The 25956-nt window shown below is 51.0% G+C and overlaps 1 protein-coding gene and 1 long non-coding RNA gene across 2 annotated transcripts in view; one reads left to right on the top strand and one right to left on the bottom strand.

Moving 5' to 3' along the window:
• LOC149523539 (uncharacterized) overlaps window positions 1–6679 on the bottom strand; it is an 11194-nt gene extending 4515 nt beyond the window's left edge. Inside the window, exon 1 of the long non-coding RNA XR_016350702.1 lies at window positions 6623–6679. This is a non-coding gene — a long non-coding RNA (uncharacterized LOC149523539). The remainder of the gene's footprint in view (window positions 1–6622) is intronic.
• Window positions 6399–25956, top strand: NAGPA (N-acetylglucosamine-1-phosphodiester alpha-N-acetylglucosaminidase). Its single transcript, XM_075899249.2, has 11 exons — window positions 6399–6555; window positions 9649–10134; window positions 11645–11784; window positions 13048–13156; window positions 15791–15919; window positions 16613–16821; window positions 18249–18296; window positions 19991–20119; window positions 22117–22248; window positions 22496–22559; window positions 24207–25956. Exons 1-11 carry the CDS (start codon window positions 6440–6442, stop codon window positions 24448–24450), a joined length of 1806 nt encoding a protein of 601 aa, XP_075755364.2. The 5' UTR covers window positions 6399–6439; the 3' UTR covers window positions 24451–25956.

The following is a 25956-nucleotide window of genomic DNA, read 5'->3' as shown; positions in this document are numbered from 1 at the left end:
CTACTGCATGGTAACCACAGGAGGTGTGTGGGTTTCATAACCACCTCCAGCAGCACAATTCCTACTAGCACCACACACGTGTGCAGTTCTGCTTGAGAGCACCTGGGATTGGATTGCCAGGACTACTTCTGGCAGCTCCCTTGGACAAGTTTTGGGAGTTAAGGAGCTCCCGCCCAAGCCCATGAGTAGGCATATGCCTTCAGACTCTTCCCACAATATCTACAGGAGTCTGAAGTACACCCCCACCCTAGATATCTCTGGCCCTCCATTCAAAGGCACATGCACTTCATTAGCGTTAGTGAATGTAAATCACTGTTTTAGTGCCAAGTATTACGGATCCTCCAGATGCAGTTAGTTCTGGACATGTGTCAAGAGCAGCAATGAGTAATATAAACCTACTCCAGAAAATGAACCAGTCCATGTTATTCCTTAATGGACTTTTCCCCACTTCTGACCAGTCAACCCTCCCAATGAATGAAGATTTCATTGCATGAGTCTGTCACTGACGAGTAGATGCCATTCACTTCGAGATGGGGGAAGAGTAGGCAGGAGATTGTCCCCCATTTAAGACAGTGGTAAAGCTCCCATTGACTTCTGTGGGGACAGGATACAGGCAGTCCCCGGGTTACGTACAAGATAGGGACTGTAGGTTTGTTCTTAAGTTGAATTTGTATGTAAGTCGGAACTGGCATCCAGATTCAGCCGCTGCTGAAACTGACCAGCGCTGACTACAGGAAGCCCAAGGCAGAGTTGCTCTGCCCCGGGCTTCCTGGAATCAGCCGCTCATCAGTTTCAACAGGCTGAATCTGGACGCCAGTTCTGACTTACATACAGATTCAACTTAAGAACCCCAGGCGTCCCCAAGTCAGCTGCTGCTGAAACTGATCAGCGGCTGATTCCAGGAAGCCCGGGGCAGAGCAACTCTGTCTCGGGCTTCCTGTAGTCAGCGCTGGTCAGTTTCAGCAGCAGCTGACTTGTGGACGCCTGGGGCACAGAAGCTGGGGTGCTGCTCTGCCCCAGGCGTCCTGATTCAGCCGCTGCTGAAACTGACCAGCAGCGGCTGAATCAGGACGCCTGGGGCAGAGCAGCTGGGGTGCTGCCGGGTTGGTCCAGTAGTGCCCAGAGCGGCGCTGCGGGACCAACCGGCAGCGCCCCAGCTGCTCTACCACAGGCGTCCGGAGAAAAGCCTGGTCTGCTGGGGGGGAGGGCATACTAGCTGTGCCCCCGCCCCCAGCAGACCAGGGAGACGCGGGCGGCGGACCGAGACACATCGCGGTCCCGCCGCCCGGGTCCTCCGCGCCTTTGCTCCGCGTCTCCCTGGTCTGCTGGAGACCAGCAGACCAGGGAATTGGGGAGCAAAGCCTCTGAGGACGCCGGCAGCGGGACAGCCGCGGCGCATATGGGCTGTCCCGCTGCCCGCGTGCTCCACGGCTTTGCTCCGCGTCTCCCTGGTCTGCTGGAGTCCAGCAGACCAGGGAGACGCGGAGCAAACCCCGTTCGTAACTGCGGGCCGACATAAGTTGGATCCACGTAACTCGGGGACTGCCTGTATTAGCCTGGGTATTCTGGAGCCTACATCAGAGATCTCAAACTCAGGGGTCTCCACTTACTGCTGTGCCCAAGCACCACCTCCACAGCTCCCATTGGCTACAGAATTGGTATTCTGGGTGGAGACACAGCATGGAGGGAGGGAAGCAGAGCATGCAGGAAACCGCCTCGACTTTGCTGCGCTACTGCCTGGCAAAATCTACTGTGGCCCCAGACACCCAGAAGAGTTAATCCAGCTCTGGTGATGGAATATGGATGCCTGGAATTGCAGACATTGTTCTTAGTATTTGTGCTTATTTATACTATTATTCTTGTAGGACACATTATGATAATCCCCGACGACACTTGCCTTCACACTCACAAGTCCTTTCTCCTCTGTAACCTGTCCCTTAGACAACATAGAAATTAAGAAAGATTATTTCCTGGGCTGGGTGCATGACACAAATCTTTTCTCAGTTCCCTGGTTCAGAACATGTCTTCTTAGCCACTCTGGCTTATGATAGATACATTGCAGTATGTCCCCCTTGCTTTATACAGTCACTTTGAACAGGGGAGCAGGGGTGCCATTTCAGATTTTGGGGGGGACACTTGTGCAGGCTGTGATGGGGGGGAGTGAGAGCATGGGGAGGCAGACTGAGGACAGTGGCTTCAGCAGTGTTAATGAGCACACTCAGTACAAGCCAAGCACCAAATGGGGAGGAACCAATTTCTTCCGCCGTTCCCCGCCCCCCATCATCTCTGTCCCAGGCTACTAATGCACTGAAAAACTGCATTTTTGGCAGACAACTTAGCAGTTAGCACGAGCACTGTAACTCATTCCTATATAAAAGAAAGAAAAATAAATAGTAGACTCACTCATCTCTAACACTAACATATTCTGACGTCTTATGGCAAGTCACTTAAGGAACACTAATTAGCCTTAAAATATGAATGTATATTCTTCCTTAGTTACTAACTTTGGGGGGGGGGGGAGAGAGAGACCCTGTCAGGTCTCTTGGGCTCTCTCTCAGCTCTGGAAGGGAAGTGGGATCTAGTGGGTTACAGCGGGGGGCAGATACATTTCAGCTCTATGTAAGAGAATCAGAATGGCCATACTGGGTCAGACCAAAGGTCCTTCTAGCCCAGTGTCCTGTCTGGCAACATTGGCTAATGCCAGGTATGTCAGGAGGACTAAACAGAAGAGACAACCATCATGATCCATCCCGTCGCCCATTCCCAAATTCTGGCAAACAGAAGCTAGGGATATCATCCCTGCCCAGTCTTGCTAGTAGTCATTGATGGACCTATACTCCTTGAACTTATTTTGTTCTTATTGGAACTCTGTTATAGTTTGGGCCTTTCCACCATCTCCTGGCAAAGAGTTCCACAGTGAAAAAATAATTTAATTTGTTTGTTTAACATCTGCTGCCCATAAGTTTGATTGGGTAAACTTCTTGTGTTATGTTAGTGAAGGAATGAATAACATTTCATTATTCTATTTTTCTATACCTTTCATGAGTTTCTAGACCTCTAACATATCCCCCACTCTTTAATCATTTCTTTTCCAAGCTGAAAAGTCCCAGTCTCTTTAATCTCTCTTCATATGGAAGCTGTTCCTTACCCCAAATCATTTCTGTTACCCTTTCTGTACCTTTTCCAAATTCAATATATCTTTTTTCAGATGGGGTGACCAGATCTCCATACAGTATTCAAGATGTGGGCATACAATGATTTTATACAGAGGCAATATGGTATTTTGTTTTATTATCTATTCCTTTTCTAATGATTCCCAGTATTCAGTTAGCTTTTTAGTTTTCAAACTGTCACTGCACGTTGAGCAGATGTTTTCAAGGAACTATCCACAAGGATTCCAAGATCTCTTTCTTGAGTAGTAACAGCTATTTTAGACCCCATCATTCTTGTATCTATAGTTAGAATTATATTTTCTCATGTGCATTAATTTGCACATATCAAAACTGAAATTCATCCATCTTCAATCACCAAGTTTTGTGAGATCTCTTTGAAACTCTTTGCAGTCAGCTATGTAATAGTTGCTGTTTAGCCCTTTTTCAAGAACATTTATGAGAAGTTTAACAGCAGTGATCTAAATGCAGATCCCTGCAGCACAACACTTTTCCTCCTTATCTTTTGAGTACCCGGCAATGTTTTCATGATGTTCTAACGATCCTTCAATTGCCTAAATAACCAGCGGTTTATTATTCTTAATAATCCTGTCCCTCGCTCTTTTTATAACAAACTCTCTGTCCCAAAGGCAAAGCTTCAAGCGGCCTGAACTATTGCATTTGAGCTGCCTCTGAGTCAGGGTGTGGGCGTCAAGCAGACCCCAATCATGAAATCTAGGGGTTCAAACTTGGGAGCCCCCCAATGGAGCCCCAGTGAGGGGAGTATGTCTCCAGCTGGCTGCTGAAACCTAGGCACATGGCTTTCTAATTTCACCCTTCCATTCTCTTCTGATATTGACTCTGTCATTCTGTGAGCAGGATATTAGCCATTTCATGTGCGACTTGTGCCCTCTTTTGGAGCTGTCTGGCACTGATATTGCCCTGTTCTTTAAGCTTCAGCTACTATGTTCATTGGCTTTGAACCCTGCGGCTGTGTCTAGACTGGCAAGTTTTTCCAGAAAATCATCTGCTTTTCTGGAAAAACTTGCCAGCTGTCTACACAGGCTGCTTGAATTTCCAGAAAAGCACTGACGATCTAATGTAAAATCATCAGTGCTTTACTGGAAAAACTATGCTGCTCCCGTTCGGGCAAAAGTCTTTTTCCGAAAGACTTTTGCGCAAAAGGGCCAGTGTACACAGCATAGGACTGTTTTCCGCAAAAAAGCCCCGATCGCGAAAATGGCGATGGGGGCTTTTTTGTGGAAAAGCGTGTCTAGATTGGCCACGGACGCTTTTCCGCAAAAAGTGCTTTTCCGGGAAAGGGTCCTGCCAATCTAGACGCGCTTTTCCGAAAATGCTTTTAACGGAAAACTTTTCCGTTAAAAGCATTTCCAGAAAATCGTGCCAGTGTAGACGTAGCCAGCTTGTTCATTGTTGTTTCTTCCATCAGCATGATCCAAACTATCCCTAAGGCCTTCTTCCCTGGATCTCCCACCCACATCATAAGCCTCCAGGAACCCAGCCCTGCAACCAGAAAAGATGCCAACTCTGCCCACATATCTACACTGATGAATTCATCACTGGAGCAAACAACACAAGCCACAAAATCAAAGGGTCATTTGACTGCTCATCTAGTAATTTGATCTACGCCATCAAATACCAACAGTGCCCCTCTACTATATATATTGGTCAAACTGGATGTTCTCTATGTGAAAGAATCAATGGACACAAATCAGATATACGTAAAGAAAATACTCAGAAGCCAGTGGCAGAACATTTCTGTTTATCTAACCATAATCTCACAGATCTGAATGTGGCGGTCTTGTCACAGGCCAGTTCCTCAAATCAAATCCACAGGGAAAGCTTGGAATGACAATACATATGCAAATTCAATTCAATTAATTATGGTCTTAAATAAAAATATGGGGTGGTGGAACCTTTATCAATGAAAGTGCTAGCTACTTTTTGAATGGTATCCTTCCTGCCTTATCCATCCACTGACTTTGATCTTTATCTACTCAGGTTTAGCACCCTTTCTCCTGATACTTTATGCATAGAGGTAGGGGGGTGGGCGACAGAACATCTTTTCCCCCCCCTCCCTCCTTCCCTTCTCCTATTTATTTCGAGTTTCCTTCTTCTCTAATCATAACTCTGGTCATCTGAAGAAGTGGGCTGTGCCGTGCCCATGAAAGCTTATGATACCATCTACATGTTTTGTTAGTCTATAAAGTGCTACCAGACCATTTGCTTGCTGTTTTTTTCTGTAACAGACTAACTCAGCTACTCCCTGAAGCTCCTGATCATCTTTGTTATGCCACCCATTGGATACCTGACTCAGCGGACCCCATAAAACCAAGTGCACTCCCTGCGGCCTCTGACCATTTGGCACCAAAGTGTTCCAGGGGCTTCAGGGAGTGGGAAAAAACAACAACCCACCAAATATCAGGACAATGCAGCTGAATTTGTGAGACCCAGCAAGGCTCCTGTTGGTTGGAACCATGCTCTCTGTAATCTTTTTCCATCCATGTGCAGAATCTACTTTTCTCTGTGCACTCAGGCATGTGTGAACCACCAGGAGAAACTCCAAACCTGGCTGTGGGCACTGTGAATTAGGGGCATGAGCCAGTACTCCACCACTTGATAAACTTCGCAGGAACTTGACTATTTTGCTGCCCTCTGTACCAGAAGCAGCAAAGGGGGAGGCGGGAGAAGCAGGAGCTGGTGCTGTGAGGAGCTGGCTTACAAGCCGGTCCCCCCCAGGACCAGATCCCAGTGCTGCTGCCCGGCTCATGCTGGGTCCCGCATGCACCCCGCTGTGGATCTGCCTTTTGCATGCAGCAAGCCTGGCCCCGGCCTTAGCACATTTCAAATGCGGAGTCGCAGCAGCCCCCGCGAGCCGGGATTGCGCATCCCTGGCTCCCGCCGGCAGCGGCCCCGCAGAGCGCCCCTCCGGCCCACGGGGCTAGGCAAGAACCGGGGAACACGGGTCCCCTCATGGGCTCCCCACAGAGGGGGCGAGTGGGGGGGGCACGTGACCCGATGCGGGGGGGGTGCAGGCAGGCGTTGGGGGCGCGCAGGCTGGCCGGGGGGGGGGGTTGGGCGGCGCGCGAAGCAGCCTCGCTGTGAAACGTCGCCCCCCGGGGCCTGTCTGCAGCTGCGCGGATCCCCCCCGGCCTCGTGCCGGGCGGACACTGGGCGCCGCGCAGCCCCCAGCCCGCCCCCTTCTCGCCACGTGACGGGACCCCCCCCCCCCCTTCCCGGCAGTCATGTGACCCTCGGGCAGGCTCAATATGGCGGGCTCCACGCTGGCGGCGGAGCGCGCGGCGAGCCGGCGGCCCGGGGGGTTTGTCGCCGCCTCCTTGGCGCTGCTCAGCTGGCTCCGCGCGGCGCACGGCGGCGAGGCGGGGTGAGTCTCGAGCCGCCCGGCCCGGTTTCCCTTTGCCCCCATTCGCGGCCCCCCCCGGTGCTCTCACGGCGGCAGCTGAAAAGCGTTTTCTCTTCCTGACTCGAGTTTTCTCTGCTTTGCCCCCCCCCCCCCCCCGGCATTTGCACGTGAGCAGCGGCGGGCGGGGTCTCGGCCGGGCCGCCCCTTTCACACGGTCTAGCGCAGAAGAAATTCAAGGGGGGGGCGTGAGGTAACTTAACCCCCCCTCCCCCATCAAGTGTTGCTGCCCCGGTCAGTTCCTCTTTTCTTTTATTTTCTTTTCTTTTCTTTTTTCTCAAAAAGTTTTGCTGTTGGCAGGGGCCTGAAGGTTTTTCAAAAAGGGTGCGCGATGCCTTTGCTCTGCTCTACTCGGTGGGAGGCCCCATCTCCCACGTGACTTGCATTTAGCTGGGAAATGCACTTTTATCAGATCCCCCCCCCCCTTGTGCAGACTGCTCTGAAATGGCTTCACTTGAACCTGACTAGTGTAGGGGCGGGTACAAAATATGTAATACAGCTAACTGCTTGTGGAGCCACCGCATGAGCAAAGCAAACAAGAGACAGAAAAGCCATTAAAGATAAGGATTCCTGGACATGAGACTATGAGGCTACGTCTAGACTGGCATGATTTTCCAGAAATGCTTTTAACGGAAAAGTTTTCAGTTAAAAGCATTTTAGGAAAAGAGTGTCTAGACTGGCAGGATGCTTTTCCGCAAAAGCACTTTTTGCGGAAAAGTGTCCGTGGCCAATCTAGACCCGCTTTTCTGCAAAAAAGCCCCGATCGCCTTTTTTGCAGAAGACAAATCTCTGCTGTCTACACTGGCCCTTTTGCACAAAAGTTTTTCAGAAAAAGACTTTTGCCCAAACGGGAGCAGCATAGTATTTCCGCAAAAACACTGACAATCTTACATGAGATCGTCAGTGCTTTTGCGGAAATTCAAGCGGACAGTGTAGACAGCTGGCAAGTTTTTCTGGAAAAGCGGCTGCTTTTCCGGGAAAAGTGGCCAGTCTAGACACAGCCTGACTGTTGTGGTCTGGATGAAGCTAAGAATTTTGTCTACACTACAAAAGAAAGAATGTGCCAGGAAAGAAACATTCGAGAAGTAGGTAATACCCACGAAAGCTCACGATACCATCTGCATGTTTTGTTCATTTTTACGATGCTGCTGGACTATTCGTTGTTTAAGTTTTTACTTTTTTAGTCATACCAATAGTAGATTACTACTAAGTCTCCTTTCAGGAATGATTTCAACCAAATTATGCTCCATAAACATTGGTGATCAGCCAAGCCTAATTAAACACCTCTTAGGGCTATTCTAAAGCATAGATCAGGGTTTTGGGAGTTTGAAGAAACAGTGAACCATATATGTCTCATAGTATATTTCTTTTATATCATGTTTTATCTTAAGGCAGGGGTTCTCAAACTTTTTGATACCCCCTAAAATGCTAATTGAATTTGTGTGACACTCCCCCCAAAGTTAAGCCAAAAAAAGGGAGGGGGGGGGGAGCCAAGGAAACTCGTTAAGCCCTCCCCCTCCCCAAAAAGAAGCACTTGACTCACCCCTCCTGCAGTCACAGTGCTGCACTCCTCCTCCGGGGCTGACACCCCCTCCTGCAGCGTGCCTGGCACGCTACACAGCTGTGATAGGGAAGCGCACTTCCAGAATCCTCAGAAATGGCATGACAGACCCTGGCAGCTGTGACCCACACTTTGAGAAACGCTGTCTTAAGGGCATGTCTGCACTTAAACCACTGCATTGGCACAACTGCAATCCTATCCTCTTAGCTTGTATCCGCATCTGTATCTGCAAAAATGAGTTGTGGGTATCTGCACCCACACCTGTCGATATCTACAGATTTGCAGGGTTCTTGGTACAGATTTTGTATCTGCATCCACAAAAACGAGCTGAGGACATTCACATCCACAACCATGGATATAAAGTAGATAGCTGAAGATTTGCTGGGCTCCTTATGCATAATTAATCCACCTTCCAAAGAGGCAGTAGCAATGTTGGAAGGAGAAACTCTCCCACTGACAAAAGTGTTGCCTACACAGGCGGTTAGGTTGGTATTACTATGGCTTTTGGGACGTGGATTTTTCATCCCTCCGAGTTGTGCCAATAAAGATCTGTACTGAAGACCAGACCTCATTGTCTTGTATATTGAAGATAGGCTTTCCTCGGATCAGTTACAATATATTTTAGAGGTAATGCTGGTTTCCATATTGGGTAGGAGCTTAGAAACTTGAAACAGGTTCCAGTCATTGCTCTGCCACATATTTTCCATGTGATCTTGGGGAAGGCACTTAATCTGATCTGCGTGTCAAGAGTTTTACTGTCGTAACTATGTTAAAGGAAAAAAAAAAAAAACCCTCCCCACACGTCTATAACCACCATCTTTACATCAGCAAAAACCCTAGTGTAGATGTAGTTATGCCAGTGTAAGGTGCTTTATAGTGGTATAGCTTAGGTCACTTTGCTCATTTGGAATAAACTGTCCTAATATAAGTACTTTAATACCATACTTGCATGGATTGAAGCGTGTGGGGAGAGGAAAGGGTTAGCTCTTTAATTATGCCAGCACAGTTCAAAAAAACAAAAGTTAAGTGTAAACAAGGCCTTAGTGTTTCTGGTTAAGTCTCCGTACACTGCAGGAGTGAGTCTCCCAGCTCAGGTTGCTAGACTTGGGTTTGCCTTGGTGCTCTAAAAATAGCTCTTTAGAGAGTACTTGGAAGTTGTGACTTGGACTTTGAAGTCCATTCCTCCCTTAGGCTTCAGAGTCTGAACTGCAACTTCAAGCTGTGGGCTATGGAGTGCCAGCGTGAGCCACACAAGCCCAAGTCTGTCAGCCCAGGCTGAGAGGGCTCCTGCTACGGCTTGCGTGGATGTAGCTTGTGCCTCAGTTTCCTCTGTAACGGGGTAATGGCTTCCCTCTCAGGAAGGGTTCTGAGGCTAAATCCATAAAAAAGACTGCTAGGTACTCAGTGGCCCTGTAAGTTGCTCAGACAGACGGGTGAACCAGATGAGCTGGTTGACAAACTAGATTTCACAATTTTCACCCCTCTCTTCCTTTCAGGAATTCATTAAATGACGACTTGTTATTGCCATATCCTCCTTCCTACCACGGCCCTCGTCACCATCACAGGTACATCAGAGACTGCCAAGCTGTCCTGCACGGCAACGTAACGCATGAAACTTGGCCCAGTAACACTAGTGCTGAGCTCCCCATCACCACAACGAGGGGATTCGTGTCTTACTTCTCGCCAGTGAGTGAGACGCGACGGGAAGTCTATGGCCACTTTACCTTTGTGAGCAATCCCCTGAGAACCTTCTCCGTGTTAGAGCCCGGTGGCTTGGGAGGTTGCAATTCCAGCATTCGCGCCACTGTGACAGAAACTGCACGGCGTGGCAAGTGCCTTGTGGCACAAAATGGTGGCTACTTTGATATGGTCACTGGAGAATGCCTGGGAAACATCGTGAGCGATGGGAGGCTCGTGAGAAGTGCCGGAGGTGTGCAGAATGCTCAGTTTGGCATCAGGAAGGATGGCACCATGGTGTTTGGGTAAGGATCTGACACTTTTTTGTGGCATTTTCTTCTCCCGAAAGGCTCAGTGATGAACATGAAGGCAGAAAGTGCCCCTCTAGGAATTTGCTTCTGGGCCTTCCCCCAACTATAACAATGAGGCGTTTTAACTCCTTAATTTACAGAGTAGCCCTGTTTGCCTGATCTCTGACGACATGTCTCCTCATTGAAAAGAAGCACTGGCGGTATGATCTATCAGAGCAACTTTATGGGAAGGCCCTGATTATTTTTCTAGGGCTCAGTGGACCTTGCCAGCCTCATCACTGGGCTGCCTTGTATTCACGTAGCTGTTTCATTTTTTTTTTAAAATAACTTTTACGTTGTTGGAAGGAGGAAACAGATCTTTCAGTTGTGTCGAAAGGGTTCTCTTGTTTCTTTGGAATAACACCATGCAGATCCAGGGTTACGTTTACAGACTGTTCCAAACAGCCATCGTTTTTGCATTTCGGCATCATCCATTGCCTGCATAACTGATGCCCCTGTAGAACCAATTTCTGCTCTCTTGGTCGGTCATGGATTGGGTACACAAAAGTTCTGCGACTGTCACTTTTATTAATTAATTGTAGGCAAATAGAGCCCAGCTATTAAAAAAACTGGTGAGTGGCTAAGTACTATGAAGGCTTTCCGAGTCTCGCACTGGCTTCTTTAAACATGGAACACCACATACGTTGAGGTCTATTGAAGAGTAAATTTCCACCTTTTCAGTTCAGGGCTTTGTAGTTCAGGTGGACGTTTTCCCCCAAAAAAATCTGCTCTCAAATCATTTTGGAAAGGTTCTCTGACCTGTGTTAAATGGCAGGTTAGGCTGGATGATCACAGTGGATCCCTCTGGCCTTGGAATCTGAAATCACTTAGGGCCTGAATACCCACAGTTTGTTGATTTCCACTAGGGATGTGAAAGGTTAGCCAGTTAACCGGTAGCGTCACTGCTATATTTACCTACACCTTCACAGTTACCGGCGATCACAGCTCCTGTCGGCCACGGATCACCATTCCTGGCCAATAGGAGCAGCCGGAAGTGGCCATTGGGAGCTGCAATTGCTTGTAGAGGCACAGGTAAATATAACGGTGGGAGCCTGCCAGGGACTAACCATGGATCTGGGCCATGGGCTGGTATTTGCCCACCCCTTGTCTAAAGTACAGCGTGTTGCCATAATCTCCCCACCATTTCTCCTCTGGCTTGGCTCTCCTGGAGCTACCCATGGCAAGAACTCTAGCGTACCCAGGGGGCTGGTGGTCACTTGGTATTACCCACTGTGTTGTATAGATCTGCTGTGAACCAGGCTCAGCCCATCACTTCTGCATTGGTTTAGTCTTGTTCCCCCCCCCCCCCCCCCCCCATAGTCATGGCTTTTCCTTAGCACTGGCTGAGCTGCCTGTTACCAGCAGTCAATGGATGTCCTTATGTAGGCAAGGCAATAGTCTGGCATCACTAACAGATTTCTGGGCACCTCGATGAATCCTCCAACTCCTCTGGTCTCTCTCCCAGTTACCTGTCTGAGGAGGACGTCTTGGATCAAGTGAACCCATTTGTGCAGCTGGTGAGCGGTGTTGTCTGGCTGCTGAGGGATGGAGAAGTGTACGTTGGTCAGAGTAAGACAGCGGAGTGTGACACGACTCAAACCACAGGTAAAGATCCTCCGCTCCTGCCTCCAGTCTGCCAGTGGGCTCCCTTGTGAGGGGGCTGTAAATGGGCATCTTCAGAAATGGTTTGGTTTCATTGCTGTAGATCTTGTCTGCATTGGTGCGTGCCAAACCCATTGTCAGCCCAGGGTGTGTCTGCAAACCGTGGTGCATCTACATGCGTAAGCGGGGCTAAATTCTTTGCCATGCGGCTTGGGGAGGAAGGGAGGGTGGGGACAGCATGTGCTACCTGGTCATGGAACCAGAATCATGAACATCTCTCCCTGTTGCTACTGCCAGTGCGGTTCCTCAGCCAGAGCCAGCAATGGGCTTGCTCCTGCTGTGCTAGAAACCACGCCCTCTAATGCTGCTCTGTGTAGGGCTGAACGGCATGAAAGTTCAAGTGCCATTGCTGGTGCTGGGTCTGCACTGCTGGTGGTGGGGCTGAAAATAAACTTTGCTCAGATAAGCATAGAGTCTTGTTTTGTCCGGGTTATGAGGCAAAGCACCTTGGTGCTCATGTCTGGTCGTGGTGGGAGGCGGGGAGCAGAGGATTACCAGCTCATGCCCATAAGTCAGTATCTTGATGCTGTCTCTTCCTACCCCCCACCTCCATAGCTGCAGTCACAACATATAACAGTGGGCACTCTCCCCTGGAAGTGTGAGAGAACAGGAGCCTAGATCCTGGAGTCAAGACTGTGTCTTCCAGATCCACATTCGTAGAGCCCCAACCAAAGTCACTTCTAATTTTGCGGAATAATGGTCCGTGCACCGCGGCGTGTGCGGATGTGCACTGTCAGTAGAAGCACATGCTGCTGGCTTTGGGTGCTCTGCTAATCAGCTGGGCAGCATTTGAATCTCTTCTGAGTGGCTGCCCAAGTGCTCAGCTTGCAGGGAACCCTGGCCCTGACCAGAGATGTTGAGTGCTAGCAATAATAGTACCCAGGTAGTCTTAGGCTTGCCGGTGCTAGCAAGAGTTCCTGTTTTAGTGTGAATGCTTCTCCATGGAGAACTAGATTGAAGCCAGAAACTCCTCTCACGAGCAGTTGGCATCAAGTTGGGCTGTAACTGAACCCATGGGCTTCTTCTCCCACTCCCCATCTCCTGAAGCTAGCCAGTCTCTTATAACCAGAGTGCTACGGACATTCTCATCCCTGGTTCCTGTGTGACGTTAGATGGGGAAGGCTGGAGTCCAGTTAGTAACTACTGTTCGGTGTGTGTAAAGCCAGCTCCTTTGCCTCCTGTGAGATATCCTTTCTCCTCATGCAGGGACCTTTGACAAGTTCATCAATACAACATCTGCCAGGACAGCAGTGGGACATGACCGGTTCGGGCGTCTGATCTTGGTCCATGTGGATGGGCAGACTGATGCCAGGGGGTAAGGCTGAGGACTGGTTCTTTAGCAGACTCATGGGGCAGGCAAAGGATCAAAGGGATTGATCCAGTATCGCTGCCGGTGCAGAGAACTGCATCAGCGCCCGTGTTCAGTAAAGCCGGGTGTAAGCTTTAGGCACCGTATAAAAGTTTGTGGTGATAGGCAAAGCCAGGCACTCTTGAGTCTATGAGAGACGGAACAGCCCTGCAGGGCTCCATTACTGCTAGCAGTGCCCTGTTTAACCAGCTGGGCTCCTGATGCTCCATTCTCCCTTCGAAAGTCACTATAAATGGAGCCTCTTTGGTCTGGGACCCTTTGATCCAGCAACATCCGGTCCATGGATGTTGCCAGACCAGAGAGCCCCTGGACCAGAGACCCCGGCAACTGCAGCCGGGATAAAACCCGAGAGAATTTAAAAGTGTTGGAGCTCATCAGCCCTGGTGTAACTCTGGCTTAAAAAGAGGTCCATTGTGGATATCTTGGAACAGTAAATGGAGGCAGCCACGTTGACATGGAGTCAGTTTAAGATTAAAGTACTTTAGCTGAAAAAGATTTGAGGGCTGTGGTGGATAATCAGCAGAACCTGAACTTCCAGCGTGACTCTGGCCAAAAGAGCTAATGGAATCGTGTGATCTAGAAATGGGGGAAGAGGTTGTTTTACCTCTGTATTTAGCACTGGTGCAACCGCTGCTGGAATCCTGGGTCTAGTTCTGGAGCCCACAGTTCAAGAAGGATGGCAGCTAGAGATGTAAGGATGCGTCTATACAGCACCCTAAACTCGAAATACGATATGCAATTGCGTATCGTATTTCGAATCTATTTCGAAATAGCTTATTTTGAAATTTGGTGTGTGTACACAGCACCAGATTTCGAAATAACTTGCTATTTCGAGACATCTTTTAACCCTTGTGGGACAAGGATTAGCGGGATGCCGAAGTAGCGCGCCCGTTATTTCAAAAAATATTTTGAAATAACGGGCGGCTTGTATAGACACGAGGTAGCTATTTCAGGGTACCTCCGGTATTGCGAAGTAGCCGTGCAGTGTAGACATGCCCTAAGTGAGTAGTCGACTAACCTATAAGCCTAGACTTGTTGGTTAATCTAGTCGACTACTCGGTTCCCCCCCCCCCCCCCTCCGGGGGAAGGTGGAGGAACAGGAGCCAGTACTTGGGGGCAGCCGACTTAAAAGCTGTTTTTCCCCCAGCATTGTCTCTGTGGTGCCACCTGCCCACCCCACCATTAGAAGCAGCAGCCGATTCCTCCAGACATATCAGGCTCTCAAATGGTACCACATATGGGACTCTAGATGGCACCGTGCACTATGGCAGATTTCTGTAAACCTCGCATAGTACTATTCAAAGCCATTGCCCCGTGTTTATTAATTCATCTGCTACCGCCCGGTGTGCACATTTAATTGTAAGCGTGGACCATGGCCGCAGTTTGGCTTTTGCTCTTACTCCAGTAAAACGTTGGCTCATTTGTGCAATAGGGGAAAAAAAAAAACCCAGTCAATTCAAGTGAGAAACAAAGAAGCCCAAACTGATTCAAGTGCAGCACTACCACAGCATAGACTGTTATGTGTACTTGTGTGGAGGGCACATACGCAACGGCAGGCACAAAGAAAGTGGGGAGCAATTAAGTTTTGAGAACTGCTGGGCTACATGATCACAGTGGTGTCTTCTGGCCCTGGACTCTCTGATTTCCGGCTCTGCACCAGCTTTCCCTGACAGTGTTATGCGGTTCTACTCCCCTTTTCCTAGAGTAAACTGTGTCTTTTCTCTGTGAGGGACCTGTCAACGCAACAGGGGAAAATAGCCACCTCGATTGAAGGAAACAGTGAATTTGACTCTTTCCCACAGTGCTGCCATGTTCGTGAAGTAGCACTGGAGGAGGAAACGTTGATGTGCCCCAGGGGCTTTGAGCTCACTTTTGAACTCTTGCTGTTGGTGTAGCACTCCCAGCCTGGGGGTTTCCACTGTCATAGCTGCTGTAGTGCAAAAATCCAAGGGGAGCCCTTTCACTTCTATAATTCCAGGGCCGTCGTTGTGAGGGGGCCTGGCAGGATTCAGGTTTTATTGGCTACTATCAGTAACAACAATTCCACCATAGGCGCAGACTGACCAAAAAAAATTTCCATTGACAGTCAAAGTTTCCAGATAGGCAAGGAAGGAAAACGCTGCTTGGGAAGTTACTGAGTTGTATTTAAGGATCTTTACTCTGTATATTTTGACATGTGACAGTTTGTGCTTTAATGGTTATAAGACTGTAACCTTTTGAAGCCCAATATCTGCTGTCATTCCATCGTTAGTGTCTGACCCTTCTCCCACAGGGTTTCCAACAACTGTGAACATATCAATAGATAAACATTTAAAACACTTAAAAATAAAACATCCATCCAAATTCTATTAAAAATCTCAAATTCTGCCAAGCCGAAATATCTGTGTTAGCCACTGGCCACCAGCGGAAATGTTTGTGTCGTTTATAAGAAGACTGGCCTAAACCTGAACAGAGTTTAGATCCAAGGAGAAGCTTCCGGAAAAGGTGCTGAACAAACCCAGAGTCCCTCCAGATTCTCAGTGAGGCTGCTGCTTTGCTCCCTTGAGGCTAAGCTGCCAGTAAGTGGCTTTTGTTTTGCAGCCTCAATCTCTGGGAATTGGCCGACTTTCTGAAGGAGCACGGTGTCGTGAATGCGATCAATCTAGATGGCGGAGGGTCAGCCACGCTGGTTTTAAATGGAACCCTTGCGAGTTACCCGTCGGATCACTGGTAGGTGCTATATGATGAACATGATGGGGCCACCTTAGCTTCCCCATTCGTTGCCAGAGGAGCTCTCCTTTACATAGACGCGCTCCAGAGTCGCAGGGCTGAACTCAGATGAGAGTAGGCGATGGTCCTAAACTAAAGTTCTCCATCCCCTCTTGCCCAGATGCTAAGTACCCCACCTGGCTACCTAATAGCTGTCCCCCTCCCCAGAGGTGGCTGCATTTTGGTGGTGCCTATCAGCCCAGCACCTCCCCTTGGGCTCTTTCGGGCAGGAGTGTGGTGTCTAGCTACAAGGGCTATTGTTTTAAATTAGCATGTAGAGTTCAGCCCTTCTCACCTTGTATCTAGGAGGGAATAATCAGCGTCTGAAGCATTGGGCATTCCCTCAGTAAAAGCCAGGGACGTTTTTTCTGTGAGGGAGTGATGACTGGGATTTGGGGCGATTACCTGATTTCCCCTAGTGCGCTGGTATTAACAGACCTCGCTGTCCTCAGGCTGCTTGAGGGGCTGAGTGACTGAAGTGGGGATGAGATATGAAGTGGCTGGCAACTGATCCACAGCTCCGTACATGTTACTAAGAACCAGCACGGTCCTTCTAGAGGACTCAGCGATCCGTTTTTGCCGGTATCTGCGTCCTCCACTCCTGCTGTAGGAATGGTAAATTTTTCACACCCCAGCTCTGCCTCTTGTCCGCAGCAAGTTGGACGCCATGTGGCGCTGCCCTCGGAGCGTCTCGACCGTCATGTGTGTCCACGAGCCTGCTTGTGAGCCTCCGGACTGCAGCGGGCACGGGCGCTGCGTGCTGGGCGAGTGCCACTGCGCCGGCGACTTCTGGAGAGGAGCAGACTGCAGCGTCCTGGACTGCGGGCCTTCCAACTGCAGCCAGCACGGCATCTGCACGGCGTGTAAGCCAGCCCTTTTCACAGGGCAGGCCCATTGCACCTGGTGGGCGGGGGGGGGGGTTCACTTGTGCCGCAGGCTAGTGTGGCCTCACAGCCAGTTAGGGGACAGTGGGCGGGCGGGGGGGGGGGGGGGAGGAGCTCTTGGGTTATAGAGATTGGCCAAGCTATGGTACGGAGGTCACATGTGGCACCTGACTAGAGATGGGGAACCCCTCCCACTTCACATACGGCAAAGGTCCCCTCTCTGTCTGTGGAGCGTCCACACGACTCAGCCTGTTACTCTGAAATACTGTAACAGTCTGGTGATTTGGAAATCTGGGCCCCCGCTTTCCTCAGGGAATAACGCTTATTTGCGAATAGTTATTTCGAAATAGCAGCAGTGTGGACTCTTTCGAAATAACGACTCCCCAGAGTCATTCGAAGTAATTACCCTCCCCCCAGGGCTTCCTGGGGCTCTAAGTCTGAGGTAACGCGTCCACAATAATGGAGGCTGCCTCAGACGAATGTTGAGGCTCCCCCATAGTGGGGGACGTGCTATTTTGATTTTGTTATTTCAGGAGCCATTTTCGATTTTGTTATTCCGAAATAATTTCCTAGTGTAGATGTGCCTTGGGAGAGGGTCTGGCCCATGGAAGAGAGAGCCTCATGTGCGCATCTCTCCTTCCAGGGCCCCTCCCTGTCCCCTTCCCTTTATCCCTGCAGGATAAAGGAGGGGTGTGAAATTCCATTTAATTGGTTAACCAATTAAAGGGAGTGGGGAGGAGGGGCATCACAGCTGGGATGGAGTGCCCTCCCCTCCCCCGCCAAAGGCAGGGTCTTCCCCAGCCCGGTTGGTGCAGCACCTTCCTGTGACACGCCCAGGTTTGCCACGGACTGGGCCTGCTCTGGGTGGCCCCGCAGGGCTGGAGCAGCCCCTGTCTGTGGCTGGCCCCGCAGGGCTGGAGCAGCTCTGTCCGCAGCAGGCGGGGAGCTGCCACGGCCCCCATCAGATAACCAGTTAACCTTTCCCATCTCTGGCAGGGACCACCGAGCTTGTTCCATGACCAAACAGCAGGGCAGTCCCTTCCCCAGACCACTCCTGCCCTGCTGAGACACTGCCCTGGAGCCTGGCTAGTTAGCGTCACCAGTGACCTTCATTCTACTGCTCCTGGGTGATTCATCCCACAGGCTCCCAGTGCCCCGGGCCTCAGTGCCCTGCTGAGAACTAAAGCCTGCTTCCCTTGGAGAGCTGCTCCCACTCCTGGCTCTGCTGAGAGCCAAGCCTTATGTGGCAGCCGCTGCGCATGAGCCCAGCTGGTCCAGTCCCCGGCTCTCCTGGAGGAGAGCGCGTTACCCCTTGTCTTGCCATCTGGGTGCAGCACCGCGTGGGAGTATCGGGGTGTCTCTGCGGGTCTGAGCTGCGATCCCTGAATTGTTTCCTCCTTTTGCAGCGGGGTGCCTCTGTGACGCTGGCTGGATCGGCAGCAACTGCAGCGAAGGCAAGTCCAGCATGTGTCAGTTATGTTCTCTGTGACTGGGAGGGGGCCACGAGATCCGTCATTGTTGGGCGCTGCCAGCATAGTGCTTGCAGCAGTGGGGAAATGTGATTCCATTAACCCTGACATCCACACTAGGGATGTAAAATCCCGTTTAATTGGTTAACTGGGTAAGTGTCGTGTTTAAAAGGTTAACTGACTAAAGGGGAGGTTGGGCTGGAATGCCCCCTTTCCGCTCAGTCAAAAGTAGGGGCTGCTCCAGCCGAGCCGGAGCAGCTCCTACCTGCAGCGCACCCGAGGCGGGCCCACACCCTGTCTCCTATGGGGCTGCCGCTGCCCATGTTCGGCCTGGAGCTGCTCCAGCCCCCACTGGTTAACCTGTCACATCCCTAATCCACACTGTTCTGAAAGAACGTCTTAAGGGTGAGCCTCCAAAGAGAGGTCACTGCGTGTGTTGTCCTATTGCCTCTTTATGATACATAATGGTCTGCATTTCCTGCCCACTCCCCCCTTGGAGAAGCAGCCAGATTTCCATGCGATGGTTCCCAGCCAGCTAGGTCGGAGAACTGGGAGCTTCCTCCCTTTTTAGCTGATGCGAGGAGTGCAGGTTCAGCCTCCAAACCAAGGGCCATAATTAAATGGGAGTCAAGTTGTAAGGCGTGTGAATAAATGCTCCCCCTCTCCGGCTTCGCCTCCTTCATAACGGTGATACCGCACGCCGGCACGCCGCCCTCCCTCCCGAGATGTTCCTGGCGTAGGCGAGACATTTCTAGTGTTAAAATATAAGGGGGGAGGGGAAGAGCAGAGGAAGGCAGGAACCCTGGAGTTTTTCTGCAGCATTAGAGCAGCCGTGGGGAAGGGTCTTGTGTGCGAGTGCGGAAGGGGCTTGGATGGACACGGGATTAGAAGAGCAGGAGGGTTGGTTTGTTTTTTAAAGCCTTTTATTAAACAGCCCAAGCAAGTCACCCGGTGAGCTGCGGCTCTGGCCGTGCTGTGAGTGACTCCTCACTGGCCTCGAGCGGCTCAAGTTACCCGGTGAGCTGCGACTCTGGCCGTGCTGTGAGTGACTCCTCACTGGCCTCGGGCAGCTCAAGTCACCAGCAGGAGCTGAAGCGATCTCTGCCCTGTGGCTTCAGCAGGCACCAGTTAACTGCTCCTGCCAGAGCCCTTGGGAAGTCTGCCCCTGCCTCAGCCTCCCAGCCCCTCCTGTGGACGGCCCTGGAGCTGCAGGGCTCCTCAGCTCGCCTGACAATCCAGCCCGTGCCCACAGGTTCTCAGCCAGTAGCCTGAGACAGAGCCAGTCCCTGGAGCGCAAAAGGGAATAGAAACGGCTTGTGCGGCACCAGCTGGGGACTCCTCACGGGGATCAGTTGCTCATGAAGGGGGAGTTAGGGTTATGACACTTAACTGAGGCATAAAGAGCAGAGGCCCTCCCTCCCCACACCTTACCCTGTGAGCAGAGCCCTCCCTGCTCCACAGCTGAGGCAGGTTTGCTCCACTCTGTCACCGGGCAGGGGCCTGCTTTTAATTCCCTTTGCAGGTTGCCTAGCAGCGGATTGGCTCGTCTGAGGTGCTAGGTATGGGGTGCTTGTGTAATGAATATTCAGGGACTAGAGATGCGGGTGGGTCATTGCCGCTGCTCTCAGCCTGGCCAGTGAGAGCGCTAGTCCTGAGGTGTTTGCACTTGTCTACTGCAGTGTGTGCGAACGGTGCATATGGGGACGGCTGCACCCAGAGGTGCCTGTGTCAGAATGGTGGTGCCTGTGACCCTGTGCACGGATCCTGCACCTGCCCGGCGGGTTACCATGGAATCATCTGTCAACAAGGTGACGTCTCTTCCCAGTCACGCTGTGTGCAGGCAAAGGCGTTTAGAGTCCCGCATCATGCATCCCTGGCTCCAGGCTAAAGAAGCCATGAGCCCTGCCCCACAGAGCTCAGTCCAGCCCTGCATTTGGGTGCGGGGTGCACAGAAAGGCCAGGCTTACAGCTGTGCTTTGGGGCTGCCTTTTACCTAGGGATGTAAAATCCCATGTAACTGCTTAACCGGTTAAACGTGAAGCTTACCTCACATTTAACCAGTTCACTGCGGCCGCTTCAGCAGATACCTGGAGCAGCCCGTGTCTGCAGCGGGCCCTGTGGGGTTGAAGCTGCTCCCTGCCAACAGCGGGTGGGGAGCTGCTGCAGCCCCACCCCCACCACCCAATTAACCAGAACTGGTTAGCCTCACCCATCCAGGGTGATGCTAACTGGATAACCTTTCACATCCCTACAAAATTCTGCTTTAAAAAAAAAAAAAAGGACTCTTTTGTTAGGGGAAGAGCCTGCCTCTTTCAAAAAAGCTGAACTCACCCCCACCCCCAGTTCACAGCTGGCCTGACAAATGGGCCCAAGTTTCAGGCAGAAAGCTGTACATCTGAAAAAGGTAAAGGCAGATGCCCATGACCTATTAAAACAGAAACGCTTGGGCAACCTTAATTCTGTTGCTCCACACTTTGTCTCTAGCACAGTGGTTCTCAAACTTGTCGGGGTCGTGCCCCCTTTTTGATTTTTGAGAACCTCCCCCAAAAAAATATAGCAGCAAAGCTTATTGAGCAAAAAAAAAAAAAGTTGCCCTTTTAGGAGTAGAGCAGGCATTGCCCTTTAAGGCAGCCATTTTGAAGTCTGCCTGGGACGTTCCATCCTCCCCTGAATTTTTTTTTACCTGCCAGACTAGGGTTGCCAAGTGTCCAGTTTTGAACCAGACAGTCCGGTATCTGAGGGTTCTGTCAGGGGAACAAATTGAGAAAATACCGGACGTATAAAATGTCGGGTATTTTCTAATTAGGTCAGTTTTATTGTTGCTATTCGCAGTATCAGTACCTAGTTGCGAACTGCCGGGCTGGTCAATACGCTCACGCTGCATGAGTGTGTCTGCCAGCCAGGCGGTACGCAACTACGTGGGGGGCGGGCAGGGCTGGGGCAGGATGGAATCCCCGGGGCCGGACTCGCTCGTGCTTTGCTGGACTGTGTGCGGGACGGACAGCACCCTGGGATCTTAGTGCTCCTGGGTCAGTCCTGCTCCCCGCCCGCCTCCCATTCCCCCCGACTCCCCTCCCGGCCAGCCCTGCTTCCCGCCGGTCGGTTCCCTCCCCCGCCCGCTCCCATCTGAGATCAAGTGTGTCCAGTATTTTTTTTTTTTTTTTTGAAGCCACCTGGTAACCCTAGGCTGGACCAGGCTCTTTCTTGGGGGAGGAATTGATGGCGGGGGTCGCTGGGTCGCCTCGCGCCCCCCCCCCCCCGGAATTTCTTCACACACCCCGTTTGGGAACCTATGCCTAGTCTGAGTGTGGAAAGTCTGACCTTTGCACTTCCGCTTTAATGTCTGATTTGCATTTTGCTCTTATATCTTACCTTGTGTAATGGCACCTGCTCTTATTAAAACATCTAATGCTGCTGTGAATCTTACTTTGTGTAATGATCCTTCTGTAGGGAGCTGCACAGATTAACTGTGCTCATTTCATTTGAGTTTTGTCACCTTGTTCTCATTACAAGTGTGTGCCACAGAGCTGGTCCCTTATACAACGCCTGTCCTGCCACACTAAATCACGGCCTTTAAATTGTTCCCTGAGTGCTCAGATGCTGTGGGGTTGAAGGCCAGCCAAGTGCCTAAGATAGACAGGTACTATGCAAAAATATGGCAGGGAAATGAAACTCATTTAAATGTTTCTGAACAATTACCGGAATTGCCTCGGCTTTCGTGGAACATGCATGGCTGAGGTAACGGGCTTTGTGCTAATGGGAACATCCCTGCTTTCTTCGTAATCAGTTAACCTTAATTCCTCAGAGTGCCCCATAGGCAGGTATGGGCCAAACTGCCAGCAGCTCTGTGACTGCGAGCACAGCTGTCCTTGTGACCAGGAGACGGGTAGCTGTAATATCACGTATGAGTCCAGCCTGCAGGACAAGTTAGCCACAGGTACGGCCCGTGCTGCGGCTTTGCTCGGTTCTCCTCTGCGGCTACACGGGGCAGCGGCTTTACTGTGCGACACTGGTGTGACGGCAGGGCCTGGAGCTTGCCCTGCTTGCTCACCCATTAGAGCCTTGGCACCGTGACCCAAACTGCCGCCATCTTGGCGAGCCAGTGATTTTCCCTGCGCTTCACTTGGGCTTGCTCCGTCCTGCCTACTCCGGTTTCCTTCACCTGTCGTCATCTTGTCTTCCAGCTGGGTTCTGTCTGGCGTTCCATGTGCTGCAGGCAGGGAGTGCCGAGAAATCCCTCCTCTCAGAGTAAGTGTGCACTATGGGTTATATGTGAACCTGTGCGAGAGCAGGGCCTGCCCTTGGGCAGTCCCTTACAGCCCACCTCAGCCTTGTGTGGGGAGGCTGGCCCCAGAGCTGGGAGGCTGCCTGCTGTGTTGGCTATAGCGCACATGCTTGCCTCTGAGGCTCTGTGCTCAGCTCGGGCTGCCCCAGGGCTGCGGAGCGTGTCCAAACGGGCTTTCCTCCAGTTGTGGAGCTGGGGTCCTGTTGCTGCTGCTCTGGCACACGACTGGAGGGGAAGGCAAGGGCAACCATTGTCTGTTGGCTTTCATGAGAGGCCCCCTGGGAGAGACTCGATATCCAGCCTGTGCCCTGCCCTTCCTTTCCCAGGGGACAACAGCCAGCCTGTCAATAATACTCATGCCCCTTGGTTTGGGGAAGGGAGATGAATCACAAACCAACCTCACTTTGGCTACGCTCTTGGAGATAGAGCATTGATCATCTCCGTAACTGTAAGATGAGAGCTTTGTTCCCCTCTGGCCTCGCTGCAGCCAGGTTTGCACCCTAGGGGTGGGTGGAGAAAAGTCTCTCACATGTCCCCTTGCCCTACACTGCAGAATTTGCATTAAACCGAAGGCAATTTCTTATCCCGCAGGGAATGGATTGAAAATTTCTAGCTGCGCTAGCTCTTGAACTGCAAATAACTCCTGTAGGGAAGTGGAGCCCTAAGGAACCGAGTACGCACTGTGAACAGTGGCTTGACCTGCCGTGGCTTAGTTTTTGCCTGATGTTGCCGGGGGTTGCCAGCTCTGGGCTAGTTAATTTTGATTGTGAAATTGCAGAACATCCTGGTGCTGTGGCACCATTTGGTGCTTTAATTATGGATGTGGAGAGACTAGACCAGCTGCACTGCTAATGGTGGGCCTCCATCGTTAAAGCCTTTCTCTCAGGTGTAGTCAAGGGAGCCACAACTAGCCCTACACTCTGGCTCCTGTGAGAGAAGTAAGAGCACTCCAAGTACACTCTATTCTGCACTAAACAATAAATCACAGAAGCACAGGGCTGGCTGCTCAAGGCCCCTGGAGCCCCAAAGTTCTCCTAAAATCCCCAAATCCATGATCTCTGAGGCCAGCTCCTAGCCTTAGCTATGAAACCAAGTGACTCAGGGTTGAGCATGCTCATTAGGGATGTGTAAAGTGTTAACTGGTTACCGGGTGATGCTTACCAAGTAAGTGGTTAACCGGTGGTCCGGCTGGGCTGATCTGGCCCACGTCTAATGCAGGCTGGGGGGCCTACTCCAGCCTGGCCGTGCCCACTGCACCACAGGACCCAGTTCACTGCCGGAGCGGCCCCCAGGATTCCCAGTTTTGCATCCCTAACTCCTGTAATTGCTGGAAAGAGCGGGGCCTATCAGCCGCTCACTCATCTTCCTTCTGGGCCCCAATTGTTTACCTGCCAGAGTCAGCTCTTGGTGGAGGAGAGCGAGCACCAAGGTCAGTGCTGTGGGAAAAGTCCAAACATCGTAGAGGCAAGAGGCTGAAAGTACCTACTTGAGCCCATGTGAGAAACAGGGAGACCGGAGGCTGCAGCCAGCCAGGTGCCTGAAAGCTGCAGCTGTAGTGGGGCATAGAATGCTTCATTTCTGAGACTGGATCATTCTTTCCCCTCTCGCAGGAGAACCTGGATCGGCGTCACTTCTGTCTTGGGGCTGCTGCTTTTGATCAGCATGGTAGGAAACGTGAGGCTGGTTTTGAGCCGCCGGGCAGGGCTGCACTGTGAAAATGGGGACTACGCGTACCATCCGCTGAAGGAAATGAATGGAGAAGCCAGTCGTACGTGCCCTTCTGCCTCTTGGGAGCAGGACCATCTAGAAGACGCTCAGGATCAAAGCCAGCCAGAGACTGAAGCATTTATTTAACTTGACAGGTGAGGAAAGCCTCGAACCACCCCAGCTGTGGTCCTGCCTTTCACGTTCCAAGGGCTGCTTCGTCCTGGTCTGAGAAGCTAGTAACTTGTGCAAAATAGTGGCAAGAAGGGGCATAGTGCACAGAATATGTGAATAAGGCCTTAGCTCAGCAGCTGCCTCGCAGTTCCCTTCACGGGTCTGCTGCTCAGGATAGGAACTGCTTCTGTGGCAGTGGCTGGCCAGTATTCCATGCATTAGGTGTATGTGGATGAGGAATTCCCTGCCCACTAAACTAAGCCTGATTTATTAGCTGCAGTGAGAAGAAAACAGTGTAAGAAAAGTCAGTGGAAGTGCAACAGGCACTAGCCCCTGGCTTTTCTCCCTCTGCGCCAGTTCTCATGCCGTGGCCCGTTCAGTGCTGGAGCAGCGTGGGTGGAAGGGCTCTTGCACGAGGAGTAGAACTTGGCTGCCGCAAGCTGTTTCGCATGGCTGGCTAGCTGCTGCAAGCAGGGCTGTTGCACTGGGGCTAGAGGACTCTGAAGTGACCCTGCTCCCCTTTCTAGTAAAGGTGAGTTGAGCTGGAGTGGGACCCACTCTGGCCCTGGGGGAAGCGAAGAATAACGCGCACAGAGGCTGCCCATGACACAGACAATAGGATTTAACTCCTTTGTTCCCGGCTGTGTTCCAACACAGTAGTTTCCATAGCATCGACCAGGCTTCACTCACTGCTGTAGAAATTGCATTCGCCCTCTGGCTACGTCTAGACTGGCCCCTTTTTCGGAAGAGGCCTGCTAATTTCTAACTTTGGAATAGGGAAATCCGCGGGGGATTTAAATATCCCCTACGGGATTTAAATAAACATGGCCGCCGCTTTTTTTCTGGCTTGGGGAAAAGCCGGAAAAGAGCATCCAGACTGGCACGATCCTCCGGAATAAAGCCCTATTCCGGAGGATATAGTAGGAATAAAAGATCCTCTGAGTACAGACTGCTTGCCACACAAGACGGAGGTGAAGTAGATTCTAATATTGTCTTATGCTAGACAACATCTCAGGGGGAGGTGGGGAAGAGTTTACTAGGCAAATGAGACTATGTATAAAAGGGCTTTTTAGAAACATGGCAGTTTGCTTTCGGTTCTTGAGGAAAGTAACTAGCCTCCAATGTGCCATTGACTGCTGCAAGGTGGGCTTAGCAGCACCTTGAACCTATGAACTTTTGTATGCACTTTGATCGTTTTTACTGTGACTCTCCACCAATGCAGAGCTCGTGGAGTTTTTGTGCCACAAATGAAGAATCAGATCAGTCTGTACATTTAAGAATTGATTTTGCTACGGGTGACTCAACACTTGAATAAACTGTGACTGTTTGAACTCTTAATAAGCCAGTATTCTACTCCCCAGAGAGGGAATGGTCTGTCATGGACAGGTTTTGACTGGGGCTCCTGCCCATCTTATCCCCAAGAATCTTTGTAACGTTGGAATCACAGCCATGAGATCTTACAGCATCCTCTGACCCCAAAGG

The sequence above is a fragment of the Pelodiscus sinensis genome, chromosome 15 (genome assembly GCF_052426305.1).
Source record: "Pelodiscus sinensis isolate ZL-2025 chromosome 15, ASM5242630v1, whole genome shotgun sequence".
Lineage (NCBI taxonomy): Eukaryota > Metazoa > Chordata > Testudines > Trionychidae > Pelodiscus > Pelodiscus sinensis.
Note: the sequence above shows the minus strand (reverse complement) of the source record. Positions and strands in the feature narration are given on the sequence as shown.

What these genes read in the sequence shown, in the direction of transcription:
- NAGPA (XM_075899249.2), top strand. Translation starts at nt 6,440, where the DNA reads ATGGCGGGCTCCACGCTGGCGGCGGAGCGCGCGGCGAGCCGGCGGCCC. An exon ending in GATGGCACCATGGTGTTTGG is followed by an intron (nt 10,135 to 11,644) that starts GTAAGGATCTGA and finishes TCTCTCTCCCAG; the next exon opens with TTACCTGTCTGAGGAGGACG. An exon ending in TGGAATCATCTGTCAACAAG is followed by an intron (nt 20,120 to 22,116) that starts GTGACGTCTCTT and finishes TTAATTCCTCAG; the next exon opens with AGTGCCCCATAGGCAGGTAT.